Source organism: Cupressus sempervirens, chromosome 7, assembly GCF_028749045.1.
Source record: "Cupressus sempervirens isolate cs-2001-9-10 chromosome 7, ASM2874904v1, whole genome shotgun sequence".
Taxonomy (NCBI): Eukaryota; Viridiplantae; Streptophyta; class Pinopsida; order Cupressales; family Cupressaceae; genus Cupressus; species Cupressus sempervirens.
In genome coordinates, this window is record NC_143124.1 from 39,337,597 (window position 1) to 39,353,630 (window position 16,034).

At 31.8% G+C, this 16,034-nt stretch overlaps 1 protein-coding gene across 1 annotated transcript; it reads right to left on the bottom strand.

Annotated features, from left to right (window-relative positions):
• Positions 1-12,728: 12,728 nt before the first annotated feature.
• On the bottom strand, positions 12,729-14,761 carry LOC149545341 (putative pectate lyase 18). The gene is made up of 5 exons (XM_089793944.1): positions 14,595-14,761; positions 13,535-14,165; positions 13,270-13,373; positions 13,023-13,161; positions 12,729-12,935 (listed from the first exon to the last, which is right to left on the bottom strand). Exons 1-5 carry the CDS (start codon positions 14,759-14,761, stop codon positions 12,729-12,731), a joined length of 1,248 nt encoding a protein of 415 aa, XP_089650070.1.
• Positions 14,762-16,034: the final 1,273 nt, after the last annotated feature.

The window sequence follows — 16,034 nt, forward strand, 5'->3', positions numbered from 1 at the left end:
TTGCGCTTGAAATTTGTCTACCCTTTTTCATTTTCTCATAATGATCATACGTAAAAGGAGGCATCATTCTCAAACACTAGAGATATTTTACATGTGAAACTACCACAAATGTCAATCCCTGCTCTTTCTCTTGATCCTACATCAATTGTCGCTTTGGGAAGAGTCAATCCCTGAGATTTGTGAATGGTCAATGCCCATGCCAACCTCAATGGAAATTGAACTGTTGTACCATTTTGTATTCGTGGTATTGGAATTATCTTTGGATTATGATCTTCGAATGGTAGTCCTGAATAACCATCAAACTCAACCATCACATATGCTGGAGGCTTAAGCAGAGCATTTCCTTTCTTGTAGATATTTTTTTGAATGTATCCAAGAGCCCCATTTATAGGACCTACCTCTATCCATAGATTTGAAGTTAGCATGACCCTTCAATCGTTACAGATTAACAACTCCAAATCAAGCTCATCATTTTAACAGTAATCTATTGGATTGATAGAAGCTACTTTCGATGCAACACAAGGTGCAATCGGATGCTTCAATGAATGTAGCATTTTTTTTATTACGAGCATGAACATTTTCATTTTTTGAGAACAAATGAAAAACATTATCAAATTAAACAATTGTTGCGACATCTATGTTGATAGGGACCCTTGACACCAGCAACCTCAAATCATCAATTTGTGAGTTTCCATCTCTTAGATTCATCAAAAGTTGTCAAAATCTTTGTCGCTCAATATCTTCCCCATCTTGTCTGAATATCTTATCTAGTGTGACCAGGGTCTTGAATTCCTGACCTAGAAACTTTTCCTGTTTATTACTGTCATATGCTGCTCTATCATTGATAGGAGGTAGCTGGCCAAAATCTCCCACCGATATTATAGATGCACCTGAAATACAATTGAGGAAAAAATATATTTTAAAAACTATGTATTTATTCATGTATTTGATTCAAATAATGTATATTTCACATGAGTAAGATATTCATGATGTAGAAATGGAATATTTACCTCCAAAGCTTATGTGTGCAGATTGTGGGAATGCTTGTCGCAGTCATAAATCTATATTTTCCAACATTTTTTGACCAATGAATCTCATTTCATCAATCAAAATATATTTTAAATGTGGAATTTCTTCTCAAAAACTTGTGAGCCTTGCTCCTTCTAGTTGAGAACAATCTCTTACTGTTACCTTCTATTTTGAATCAATTGTAGAAGCTCTTGTATTGAATGTTGCAACTCCTATTAGGAAAAGTAATAGAAGGGGAGAATGGGAGGGCATTGCCGCATTTTGAAGAGATTGACTAATAGAACCAATTAAATATGACTTTCCTGTTCTTGATGTGCCTTGAATTATCATAAACAATAGTTCTTCATTTTGATTACTGTGGTAGTGTGTCATGTCATGTTGACTGCCTTTTTTGTTTCTCACCAAAGGTCATGTAGTTTATGCATCGAGGAATTTCATCATAGACAAGACACCCATGATTCTTCATGTTACTTATGAAATTGATTGCTCTGGTAGTGTACTCTTCTTCTTGATAATCAACAGACCAATTTGTTTGTCTATCAATGTCTCTTCTCCCGAACATGTCTATTTCTGAGCATCGTATATTTTGACCCTGGTGCAACCTAGATATAATCTCCCATTCATATTCTGTAGTATTTCTCTAAACATGTTCATTGTCTTCAATTTCAACACCAACTTGGTAGGGTCGAAGGACATGTCATTCTTCACCACCCCGTAACTGAGATCCACCGCTCCACATGATACATTATTGAGTCAACTGGAGCTATATATCTTGTGTGCAATTACATGAATTTCAAATTTTAACTCTATATCAGTAACACAACTAATCTTCATACCCCTTCCATCCCACTTAGCAAGGGTTTTCTTTTACAGTTCCACCCGATTCAGGGCATTGGTGGTTCTTGCCTTGGCCAACATCGGAAGCCCTGTGATCCGATGAATCATTTTCTTCATTATCAAGACAACTTTCTCCAGTGTAAGAAATTTTATATTTAGCCCCATCATTTTGTAGTAATTATATATATTTTTTAAATATTCATTGGGATGAAATAATTACTTGCAAACCATCTTTCCCTTTTATTCGTAGGCATCCACCCTCCTTAGAAATTGTGTATCACTCCGCACAATTTAACATTTCTTCATAGTCACGGTCCAAATCCACCTTTGCAAGTTGTCTTGTGTTTTTAAGGCATATATGTTGTTGAAAATTGACGAATGCCTACAACTCAAGGTAAGAAAAAAATAAGTACATTAATTAATGTCACATTACATGAATATATATAAATATTTATTAATGTGCATGTATATTTTGTTGATGAGGATAATTTCTAGGGTTCCATACATGAACAATGGAATGAAAAATATCTTTTACGGCTTCTTCTTTCCTCCTCATTTGACCAGTCAATTTTATCCACATCAGGTGCTCCTTCGATCCATTTGAATCCATGCACATGCAGGGACCCCCTATATTTCCGTTCATATCTACATAAAAAGTGCTTGACATTCATTCCCTTTTCTAGAACCTCTTTTCTAAACATTGAGCATCTTAAGTGCATATAGTGTACGACTATGTGAGGATAGTTCTAAGTTTTCAAAATACATTTAACCAATACGTGAAATTAGTAAAGAGTGCCAACACAATGGGGTTTTATAAAGAAAACAAAGATGATCATAAGAATTTCACTACATTTATTTTGTGTTGTTGTAGTGGACTACAATATTTTAAAAAAATTATAAATAATGCTCATTTGTATACACATAATTCGAAATTTTTTTATGTAAGAGCTTGCAAATCTTGTTCTCATGGAATGAGGGTTGTTTAAGGTCCTTTTACCTTTTCTATCTCAAACTCAAATGGGTCGATGTTATTTTGAAAATATGTACATCTAATCAATAGGCATGCATGCATTAGATCTTGGAAAAGGAATTGAAAAATATAGCTTGAGAATAGTTTGTGTGAAGGGAATTAGAATTTCTTTTTAAATGATTCACAGAGGCTCGGTCTGGATGACAACGTGGCAAAGAGTGTCAGGCGTAGGATTAACTAGGTCATCACCATTACCTCCAATGGAACTTTGTAAAAATAATATTGTGATATTGTGAAAATAATAGTAAATTATGAGAATTAAAAAATTCTCTTGTGTATTAATTAAATTATTTTTGAAGGGTTAGTTGTGTCAAATTGTAGCATGCACACCCAATTTAATAGTAAAGAGAGTCAAAAGTGAATGGCTATTTATCCACATGATCTATAATGGCAACTTTTGTATAAATTTCAAATTATCTTGAATTTACTTATCTAATGAAGTGTTGAATAATAAATAATTTTGTAACACTTACCATTGTACTTAATGAGATGAAGCCATTAATTATATTAAAAATTCTATTCTTTATGTAAAATGAATTTTGTATAAATATCATCTACAAAAGTTCAAATATGAAAATTTGATAAGATTTATAAGCCATTATTATTTAAATATATACAAACCCTCATTTTATTAAATTATTAACTTGCAAAACTATATTTAATCATGCATAATTAGGACAACTTCCATGAAAAATATAAGAATATATAATGAAAATAGATTTCAACATAATGTATAGGTACGCGATCCTTACAGAATAATAAAAAGAAAGTAAAATATTTCCTTTACCTGATATCACATAATTAGATAATTATATAATGATATGTAGCTTATAATATTATTTATAGGAACTCTCAAGATTTATTTTCCTCAAGTACATTACATATAAGAACATTTTTTATATTTCTTTCACAAACAACCATAACAAATTAGGCATCTTTTATAATTTTAATTTTTTATATTTTTCTTATATGCAAATATAAATTTTCAATTAAATGTTTTATAGTAGTATTGGAAGAATGTTTCTTGTTTGACTTATTCTATAAAATGAGGTAAACCAAAACCACCCTCTCTGTGAATGAAAACACATCAAAATCAAATTAAACCTAGGTTTAAAGATTAAAAAATGTCTCTAAAATTGAGCTTACAATTCCTTTGATAGTTGTGGGTTATAATGATGGTTGTATAGATAATAAGGAAGTACAGTATTTGAAAAAGTGAAATTCTGCCCCAAACAATTCTTAAGAGAAGTACATTTATGCCAAATCGATAGTCTAAAAGATTTTGAAGCAAGTTTATAGTGATTAAATGATGTGTTACACATAGATTCTACCCTATCTACTTCATTTCCATTCCATGTGAGAATAGTAAGCACTATGGAGATTTTATGTTAGTGTAAATATCATAAAAGATAAATCAATATATTAATCTTGCTTCACATTTCATGTGGAGATCATCTCTCAATTAGATTTATGAGATATTTAAGTGTGAACTAACTCTCCACAATATTTATAAGTTTAATATATTACTTTTAATTAAAATTTATTGTAAATACTTACATCACCTTCTAATACGTAAGGTACTATAATAGGTTTTCTTATCGATATTTTATATTCTTATCTTAACCCTCATCCATAATATTAGATTTTTATATAAATGAAAAGTCAAAATAAAAAAATTTAATGAGCATATGTGATATTTTTTCCAATATTATATGTACTATAATTGAAGATGTCGGTACTAGTTTTGCTAGTAAATTATTTGTGCAATAATATATTAATCATAATCCAAAAACATCTTACAATGTATATAGAAATATACTACTGATCTTAAATTAAATAAAATCTAACTTTGGTGTTTTAAGTTACAAATATTCTTTTTGATGAGTATAATTTTCTTCTTATTGTTTTTGGATTATACCTATCAACTTTGATAACTTGAGTTTGGGAAGTTATCATGAGATTTGAAAAACTAAGTAGCATGGTGATGTTAGATTATGTTGTTGACTCTTGATTAATTATGAAATGCTTCCCTTGGTTCTTATAAATGTATTATATTAAAATCGATATTATTATATCACAAGTGGTATAAAATTTAGCTTCACAAATATCCTAAACCTTGCAATTTTAGGTAGCATGTTGCATAATATCAATCTATATTGGTAAAAGTTTTTGGAAAAAAATACTATTTTGGAATTTATTGTGATTAGCATATTGAAGTTCCAATCTATAACTTGTTAAAGCTATTAGTAAATTCTATCTACTAGTGAGTTATAAAATATGTTATATTCATATATAATAAAAATTATGATGAAATTTAGAAGAAGAAGAAAATATTGTCCTGTAATAAACTATGAATTGTAAGATTTTTCAAAAAGCATCTCCTAGAGCTCTTGTTTCAATGCTTTCCTAATAACTTAATGTAATTTACTACATCTTTTGTATAGATTAGTTTTCTACATACATAGATACAATCTTAATATGGGGTTTTTGATTTGTTTTCAAACTATCAATTTTTGCATGAATTGTGTATCTAGCGTTTAGTTGTCTATTTTGATAAAAAATATATATATAATGATACTATTGTGATACTATCATTTGATTTATATAATTTCTTTTTTATGGATTAAAAGTAGTATTATATCAATAAATATGTGAATAGTACATTAGAAAATACTAGAAAATGTGTGTTTGCATGTTCATGTATGATAAAGACTCAAAATTGAAAAAAATATGTTCGAATGGTTATTTTATAAAGGCGATCAATGAAACAAACTATTGTCTACAAGTAAAAAATTATCATCAATAAGTAAATTTTTTTCTTTCATAGTTAGGAGTTCAAATTATTCATAAGCTCATTTGTAGGGTTGGTGATTTTCGATGGAGCGATAGGTGATTATCAAGTGCACATAGCACCTAATTGAATCCAATGACAGATTTTGGTGTATTAAACTATTTTTTGTTTATATTTAAAAGTTACCACAATTTATATGGCATGTTACCAACATGTAATTTGTTTGAAAAATCTTACAATTCATAGTTTATTACAGGACAATATTTTTTTCTTCTTCTAAATTTCATCATAATTTTTATTATATATGAATATGACATATTTTATAACTCACTAGTAGATAGAATTTACTAATAGATTTAACAATTTATAGATTGGAACTTCAATATGCTAATCACAATAAATTCCAAAATAGTGTTTTTCCCAAAAACTTTTACCAATATAGATTGATATTATGCAACATGCTACCTAAAATTGCAAGGTTTAGGATATTTGTGAAGCTAAATTTTATACCACTTGTGATATAATAATATCGATTTTAATATAATACATTTATAAGAACCAAGGGAAGAATTTCATAATTAATCAAGAGTCAACAACATAATCTAACATCACCATGCTACTTAGTTTTTCAAATCTCATGATAACTTCCCAAACTCAAGTTATCTCATGTTGTCACCTATTAGAGTGAAGATAGGCACATGCAGATACATTGAATGACACATCTATTATTTTTTCAACTTCCACTGCCATGTTTGTATTTTTCATGCTTATTTTTTCTTAAATTTTGCGCACAAAAAATGGAAAAGATTGCTGGGAAAAAAATTCATAAGCAATAAAAATTTAGAAACAAAAAAATAAAATTTAGTTAAATAGAAAAAATGCTTCAAAATATAGGATAAATGATTTTTTTTTAAGCTTGCACATTTTTCAAGATTCAACAAATAGGGAGAAAACTAATTAAAATCTATAGTCTCCTATCCTCAAGGTAGGGACTAAGAAATATATATTATGAAGATTGATGAATGTGCTCAAAAAGGGACAATTACATTGAGAGCTACCACTAAAAGAAAGATGCCCAAAAAGCATCGATATCTTGACTTGTGCCTGCTAGTTGCTCAAAAAGATTTAATGGCTTTTCATAATTATTAAATGATTTTCAACTCACATGGTTGTTGAAAATGATAAACGGTCAAACCCACAGCTCCCAAGAACCATCTACATGCAAACACCTCTTACTGGAGAGAGAGAAAAAAGGCTATGGAGGCTTGAATAGCTAGATCCGTAGATGAGACATTCTTGATGAGGAAAAAAGTAGATTGCTATAAAAAATGAATTATCTCAAGTTCATGTTTACAATGAGAGATCATCCTTATAAAGGAGATCAAAACCCAAAAAGGTAAGGTAAAACTCTTTAGGGTATTTAATAATTATTAAATACAGTAAGAGTATTTAATCTATGTATTTATTAACTTGAAAAAAGGGGAGTATTATTAATTTTCCTTTTTTCAAGATTTTAACTTAGGAAAGCAATAAATTTGTTTGACATGAAACACATGGTGCTAACAAAGTTTTCACTAAAATAGTATTTTAAATAAATATAATATAATATTACATGTTGTGCGTGAGATGATATGTTAGGAATTTCAATGATATGTTAGGAATTTCAAATATAAGAAGTGTATCTTTTGTTCTCTCATTTTAACCCCTAATGTACATCATTGAAAAAAAAAAATTAGGAATTTCAAAGTAGATTTGAAGCCATGTATTGAATAACTTTATCATAACTATATTTAATTTCTCATCTAAGATAACTCTTTTTTAATTATTCAAAATGAAAAGAGCCCAGCTCATGTCCCCATTTGTTTCAATATTTCCATGTTCTAATGATATACTATGACATTCTATTATTTATTAGACTACATTCACATACATTCGTCCATGCTTCTTATATTCTATGTCATTTATTTTGGATCATCTCTATAATATTCAGGACAAATTTTGCATTCCTTAAATCTAACTCCAGATTCTAATTTTTACATTCAAAAGATAATTGCTTATTAATTTAAAAACTAGAGGAGTATTATTAATTTTTCATATTTTTTTAATATTTATTCACTGAAATGATATATGACATATTAAAAAAAAAAAAAAATTATAGGTTGTACATTAGATGATGATATGTTATAAATGTTAAACAAACAATGAGTATTTTTTTGATGCTCATTTAAACCCTTAATATACATCGTTTGAAAAGGTAATAGTTCTTTGAAAGTAGATTTGAAGCACTATAATCTTTTCTATTGTCATGTCTTGAGTAAATTTTATCACAACACTATATATAATTTCTCATCAAAGATTATTCTCTGTTAATTATTGAAAAGGAAAAGAGCCCAGGGAAGGTCCCCTTTTAGCTCCATATTTTCTTGTAATTATGATATACTGTGGCATTCCGATTATTTACTAGGCTAGGTTCACATACATTCATCCGTGATTCCTATATTCTCCATCTTTTAATTTGGATCGTGGTTATAGTATCCAAGACCAATTTTTGCATTCCTTGAATCTAATTCAAAAATCAAATTTTACATTTAAAATCTAACTCCTACCTTTTTTTATTACCATTGGTAGGTTACTTTGCAATATTTATGTAATGATCTATCTAGTTGTGGTATTCTAAGACAGTAAGGTTTCAATTAATGAAAATTTAAAGAAATCATTGAATAATGCTTTACATTTATGATGAACATACAAATATTTTGATTTCACACATTATATAGAATTCAAGTATTACATTACAATCAATACTCATGCATCTTTATAACGATTAGAATACTCTTCTATTTAAAAGAGTTGGCACGATATGGTTAAAAAAAGAAAAAAGAAAATGCAATTTACAATATGATAAATAAGTTATAAGGTTATCTATTAAGAGTGTATGCTATTATAAGTGAAATCTCTACATTTTATCAAAGATTATCTTAGTCATCGTCTTAAGAATTATACGATTTTATATTTGTACATTTTACATTTTTAAACAAAACTCATTTAGGCACTGCATTATTCCCAACCTTCAATTTTTTTAAATGTAAATGAATTTTTGCAGCATTAATCAAGTTTATTGATGTATTTCAGATATGAGAGGTGTATTATTCACACATTTTTTGAAGTCACGAGAAATGGGTGGAGCATCTTGACGTCAAAAGAAACTAAAATATGTGATAAGCTTTGATTCATTGTGTTGATCGTGCTTAGCAAGTTAGAGAGTTAGAACACCCACGTTAACAATGATGGAAGGCATAGAGGGATGCCCCACGCTTGAAGCTTTGGCATACTTTGACAACCCCATGCCACCTGATTCCTTGAAGACTGCCCCAATTAACATCATAACTCCGCATTGAATTATATTGTGTAGTACAAATTGTGATAGAATTATATCGACTAACACACAATAAAAACTCACGGGATCGACATCTAATTGTAAACTGCAATATTCCCTAATAAAGAATTTTGGATATGATTTTTCATACACTTAGTTCACCAATATGTTGAACTCACATGGGAACAAATGTGCGTGGAGAGAATTTCTCAAAATCTCATGGAGAAGCATGAATGAATTTCAGTAGTTGTTTCATAGTGCAATCTCTAATCTTGTCTAGTTTTCCATCGTGTCTCATGATTCATAGTACTGCAAGTGTTTAGAATCTCAACAAGTGTAAGAATTTGACAATGGCACAAGAAAACATATCAGTTAGGTTTCTACAACTGATCTCATCAATTAATTAGAATTTTATCAGTTTTTGGTTTCATATTATAAGGGCACAGTAAAAAATTTAATGATCACAAGGGCATGACAACATTTATAGCTCTCTATGCCCTCATTTGAACAATGGAAAGAGTTGGTAAAAACATTCATTAGTGTTACATATTCACCACAATCCCTACAACTATCTGAGAATTCAAAGTTTCAACATTGACCAGAGTTTCTAAAAATATTCAATGGTGGTACAACTCACTGAAGAAGAGCAACATTTCATAGTCCTAGAGAAAGGGGAATTTGTAATCAACCTAGGTGATAAAAAAATAGACCAATTTAACTTGATTATGGCTTGTTTCTTTCTAAAAATATATTCTATGATATATTTTTGTAAAATTTCCTATCAACTCTACCCACTTTTTGTGGTTTGGATTATTTATATGCAAGATATTGGGGTATGTCACTTAGCAGGGTTGAGTGAGTTTTATTGATTTAATATCTAGATTTTGGAATGTTTACCTAATCTGATGAGAGTTCTACATGAATTTGTAATCAACAACTACACAAATTTAACTGGGTTTTGGCTTGTTTCTCTCTAGAAACATCTGCTATTATATATTTTTATAAAATTTCTTGTGAACTCTACCCATTTTTCATGGTTTACAATATTTTTGTTTAGGATCTTGAGATAATTCACTTAGCACAGGTTGAGTGACTTTCATTGTTTTATTATTTGGATTGTGGAATATGTATGTAGTTGGCCCTTTTTTTCTATTGTGAGATAATATGTAATAACCACCTTAAAAGAGATCCCTCTAACTATATAAACAAATACATGTTTAGAAGGAAATATAAAGACATACACGTTTACAAGGAAAAGAGAAAAAACATTTTGCATATGTACCTCTTCTCACCCCTTGAAGAAAATCACAGAGCAAGGGCATGTAGATCGCAAGGGCATGACATGACAACGAAACTGCAGAGAAAGGGCATGACACGAAAATGAAATTGCAGAGAAAGGGCAAATAATGACAATGAAATCGCAAAGAAAGGGCATGGTAATGAAATGTAAAGATCACAAGGACACAACAACAAAATGCACCAATCACAAGGGCATGACAACATTCACAACTATGCACCCTCATTTGGAGCTCTCCACCTCTTTCGCGTGCATCTCTCCATAACCAAAACAAATGGAAAATTATTTATGTCATGATTTTTTTTTTGCTTATGCTCGTAGGGGTGTCGCAAGTTCGATGCCAATATTGGTATTGCAATGTCATCGAGGAGAATTGCAAAAAAAAAGAGACATGAAAAACAACACAGATTACACCGCCATCACAAATTGTCATCGCAATTTGTCCCCAAATGTTGTAGTGATGTAGGAGCTCATATCAAATGTGGGAGGCCTATCTCTCAAAGGAATGATCTAGTATAAACAATCCAGTGTTTCAAATGAGGTGGGCATGTAGAAACTCTTCTATTCTAAGGAAGCACCAATGCATATTCATGATGTTAGGTCTAAATCCATGAGGACGGAGGCTAAACCTACAAGCAAGAGGAAAATGGAAATGACACGCACTACCTATGGCTCTAAGAATAAGGGTAACCCTAGCCCTTCCCATGTTTCTAATACCTTTTAAGGGATGCCTTCCCCAGAAATGAGCTTGGGTGGTGATATCACTTACCCTATAAGGAATGCAAAGAGGGGTGGGGGGAAGGTAGAGCGGCCCCCACGTGAAAGAGATGAAATTAATGATAGGATGAATAGGCTATAGAAGTCCCTTTAGAGATTTTTGATAACCAAGAGACCCTACACAGGAAATTCAAGGCCATTTCTGAGTATACCACTAAGATGATCTATTCGATGGCCACAAAATTGTATCTTCTATGAGTTGAAAATGAGGATAAGGACAAGAGAAAGGAAAATGATGTCACTCGCTCTCTCTATAGCTTCCTAGAGAATGGTTGGTTTAAAACCCTACTGGACTATGATCATTTTTTGTGAAGATGGATTGTTTTTATGATAATAAAAGGTATAGGATGAACTATTGGAGAAGGACTACTAGCTTGTCTCCAACCTATTGTAACCTGGGGTCAGCCGCCTTTACCTTGTCTACTTTTTAATGCACAAAAAACAATCACAAAAGTCACTCGGTGAACATAAAAGAAAATCATATAAACCAAGTGAACCTCGTGAATGAAGACACGAACACTTCACCAACCCAACTATTCAAATCAATACTAAGAAGAACCACAAGGATTGCTGAGAAAATCTATAGAGCATTATTTTGACCAAGCCAAGATGCTCTTTCATCAATCTTTAAACATTTACGATTCAAAATAGTTTCACCAATGATAGTCTTATTTTTGAGATGGTTCACAATTTTTTCTTTAAAAACAAAAAATTCATATCAATGCAACTAGCAAAGCAAAATAATTTCCAGATATGTAGAGCAATAACCATACCCTAATAGCTCCTATTTATTTAGAAGAAGAAATAAATATTTAACAACAAATAATTATTCAATCATTTGAGAGAACTTTTGAAAAAGATGATTGTCAAACTCATGATGTCCTACTTTTAATTCAAGTGACACCCAACAAAAGAAAAATGAAGAGTTTGTTCGTAGCATTGTGTGGGAATTTTTTTTTTTAATCAAATATAGCCTGTACTTATTTTTTGTTGACACCTTTTATATCATAGAGTGCAACATACCAATCTTTGTATAAATAGATTGTCTTATTTGGAAGAAATTTAGCAATGAGATTTATTTGTAGGATCATTTTCACTCTATTCCATTTTTACCAAGCATAATATTTGAGGCCCTAGATGTTATGTGAATAAAACTAAATCAATTTTCTATAATAAATGATTTTTTTTAAGAATACAGAGAAACTATTGATACTTCTTTGAGTAATATTTGGTGTGAATAAATAGCATGTCAAAATCAATCTATATGAACCTCAATCTAATCTGTGAACACAAATTGAGCTAATCTCAATCTTTATATTGCACTTCTTATAAGGCATACTCAAGAAATACATTGAAATTCAGTGACAATCAAGATAATATAAATATAAATGTTATTGGCTTGACGTTCCACGACAATTCTTCAATTTTGAGAATAACATTACTGATATATTCAAATTTATTAAAAGATGACTCGAGACTCTCCAAAAACAAAACTAAAATAACTAACATGCCTCGCTCCGTCCTCTCATGCTTGGCAAGCTATAGAATTAAGGGATTCCTAACAATTTGTCTATAATGCATATGTTTTGGTCTAACAGCTCGAGCCCTTTCTACAGTTGAGAACACCTGAAGCTGCAGTGATTGAGCCCACAACAGATGACGGTCTTGCCGCCATACTCGAAGCCTTTGCATAGCTTGAAGATGCTCTAGCTCCTGATGCTGTAAAGAATGCCCCATTCAACATCAGATCTCCCAGTGATCTCCAATTCCCTTCTGTTGAATCTTGGTGCTTTGTCACCTGCACATTTCCCATTACCATACTTATTCTACATCCATTGAACACCAAAGAACATATATGAGACATCAGTTGCAAATGGACTTTTACCTCCTTGTGGAATCGATTGTCAGGGGCTAGGAATCTGTTTCCTTCACTGTTAATGGTGGGGTTCGCACTTCCGCCAATGGCGTACATTTCCCAGTGAGTGTAATCATTGTTCACCACATGGAAATTTCCATGTCGACACCTGCATCACAACGTATACATCTTATAGTGAAATGAAAATTAAAGAAATAAACTTGAGTGAGCTAATGTCTTGTGTTCCTCATGCAAGGATTGATACGGAATTCTATACCTGGGCATACGCTGAACAAGTCCTTCTCCAAAATGGTTGAATGCAACTGTTACTTGCATTTTGACGTCTTCGGTATGCGCGTCGCTATGTCCAAGGAGCATCACCTACAGAAAACGAATATGCCCATAAATACCAATACTCTTTATGTGTCTCCTAATAGGCTTCTAGTAACTTTTTAAAGCATGCCCATAAATATAATCATGAAACCTTTTTAAAAGAAAAGCTAAATTAATGGCAGACTAAATAAACCGGCAGTTTTGAGCACCTTGTCATGGTGAGTGAAAAAGTTGTTTGAAATTGTGATAGCAGTGGAGCCCATGATGGCATCGATCAGTCCATCTGTACATCTTGACAATGAACAGTGGTCGACCCAAATTGCGGTTGATCCAAAGATGTTAATCCCATCTCCATCACTCATAGTTCTATACCCATAATGTGTGGGCGAGCTCCTCACATTTGTATTTCCCGTAGGTTTGCAGTCATGGATATGAATTCCATGAATAATGATGTTATTCACGTACTGTATTGTAATGCAAGCTCCATTTGCTATATGAACATTCGCTCCTCTGCCGTCAATAGTCTTGTAGCTGTTCATGATCAGCTCCTCCTTTAGCTGAATCAGCATGTCTCTTTGAAAAATAATCCAGAGAGGCTCGGTTTGGATGACAGCGTGGCGCAGAGTGCCAGGCTTAGGATTGACGGGGTCATCGTCACTGGGATCGGTAACGACATAAAACCGCCCGTTCTTACCTCCAATGGCGTTTTTGCCAAATCCAATTGCGCAGTCAGCCAGTCTCTTTCTGTTGTTAACCCAATCGGAATCACAGCGCCAACAGTCGTCAATTGGGTTCCCTGTTCCGCACGAGCTCAGCTTTCTTCTCGAACTATTTAAACTCCTGCGCAGCAGTTCTTTAAATTGTTAAATAATCTCAACTCAACTGTATGCAACTGTCGATATATGCTGGCAATAAAACAACGCTAGAACGTCGAAGCCTTCTTAATTGAACTGACTTAGATAACCTTTCTGCAGTATCATGTTCATCTTAGAATTAATGTATCTGAACAAAGACAATCGTTAACAGCTAATGATATGGGGAATAGAATTTTCATCTATAGCTATTGACAGCTGCGTACCAACTACTGTCACAAGAATGGTATTATAGGTATTACGGTAAGGCAAGCACCAAGCAAGAGCATAAGAATAAGTAGAGAATGATTGACACACACAGTCATATGCATTGCATATCAATGTATTGAATGTGATGAGCTATTTAATTAAATTCTCTAAACTTTCTAGACCCTCTCAAAGACAACATGCTTATTACCTTTGCACCATTTGAACAACAAGCTCCGGCTTCTCAACATGATATTTAACGCTATTGTCAGCCTTGGTCGTGTTGAAAGGAGTTCTTATTGATTCCGTCATTGCTAACATGAATAGAAAGGAAGCAAACAAAAGAAGCAATGGCTTTAAGGCTTCACTGGAGGCCATTTTCGATAAGAAGATGAAACTCGCAATGGTTGTATGAAATGCTATGGCATTGGGCTCTCTTATATAGACAACGAGCGTCTGTGAAGTCTGTTTCTGTTTCTGTTTGCGAACCGTTGAAAATGTTGTTGTATGCACGTTAATACAGTGCGATTATTACGGTCGTAATGCACATGACTAGCAACTATTGATTTTCTTAACTAATGTGATAAAGCACTTGTTGAATGTGTCTTCGCATGTTTATTCCAACTTTTTCCTGAGTAGATATAATTCTCAAAATCTCTTTGAAAAACACAGATATAAGAAGTGAAAGTTTCAAGGATGTACTTGAGCTGTCACCATATTTCATGATTTTCTCACACGCTCGTATTCACCACATCAATAGGTGAATGTTTGTAAAGATTTCCGACCAAACGTTTGAAAATGTTTGTCGTTTCGGTCAATTTCAGTTTCACATTCAAAAGTCACATATTTGTGTTCCGTAATTTGCACGGGGATTGAAGAATAAATATCGACTCCTGTTGTTACCAAGCTTCCCACGCTCTCACGGTTCTTTTTCTCTCGGGACAAAATAAGATACGCTGTCAACTAAGGATGCGAGGATGTCATATAGACGTCACATGCAAAGATAACTAATAAGATGTTCTAAATTGGGAACTTCATGCATGCAATGATAACTAATAAGATGTTCTATATTCGGAACTTCATATGATGTGGAAGGCGATGGCAACTTCATATGATTGATGTGGAAGGCGATGGCAATGGCTGTAATATAGGGAAAATATATGGGTAGATGATTTATTAAAATCAAACTTTATGCATGATTAGAATCATAGAATTTTCGTTGAAGTGAAATTAATTAAGAGTTTTGTTATATAAACTAGTTTATGTATATAAGTAGAGAGTTATCTATTGTAGTTAGATTATCAAAACAGGCGCTTCAAGAAGGATAACTCTCCCTTTATATATATAAGCTAGTAGCAGCACACAATTAATAACTTTATTTGTTTAAATATATACTCTCTCTTTTTTCACTTTAATTAATTATTAGAATAAATCATTTTAATTATTAATAAATATTAAAATAAAATTTTGCATAATGCATTTGGATAATTAATTTTGAACGACTTAATTAAAAAGTCAATTTTTTAAAGGGTCAGTATCAAATTTTATATTTATTGGTATAAAATTTGATGATTATGCATACAAATAGCTCAATTTTATACATTTTATTATTAGTTTTGATGATTGTGCATAGATAATATAGCATGTAACA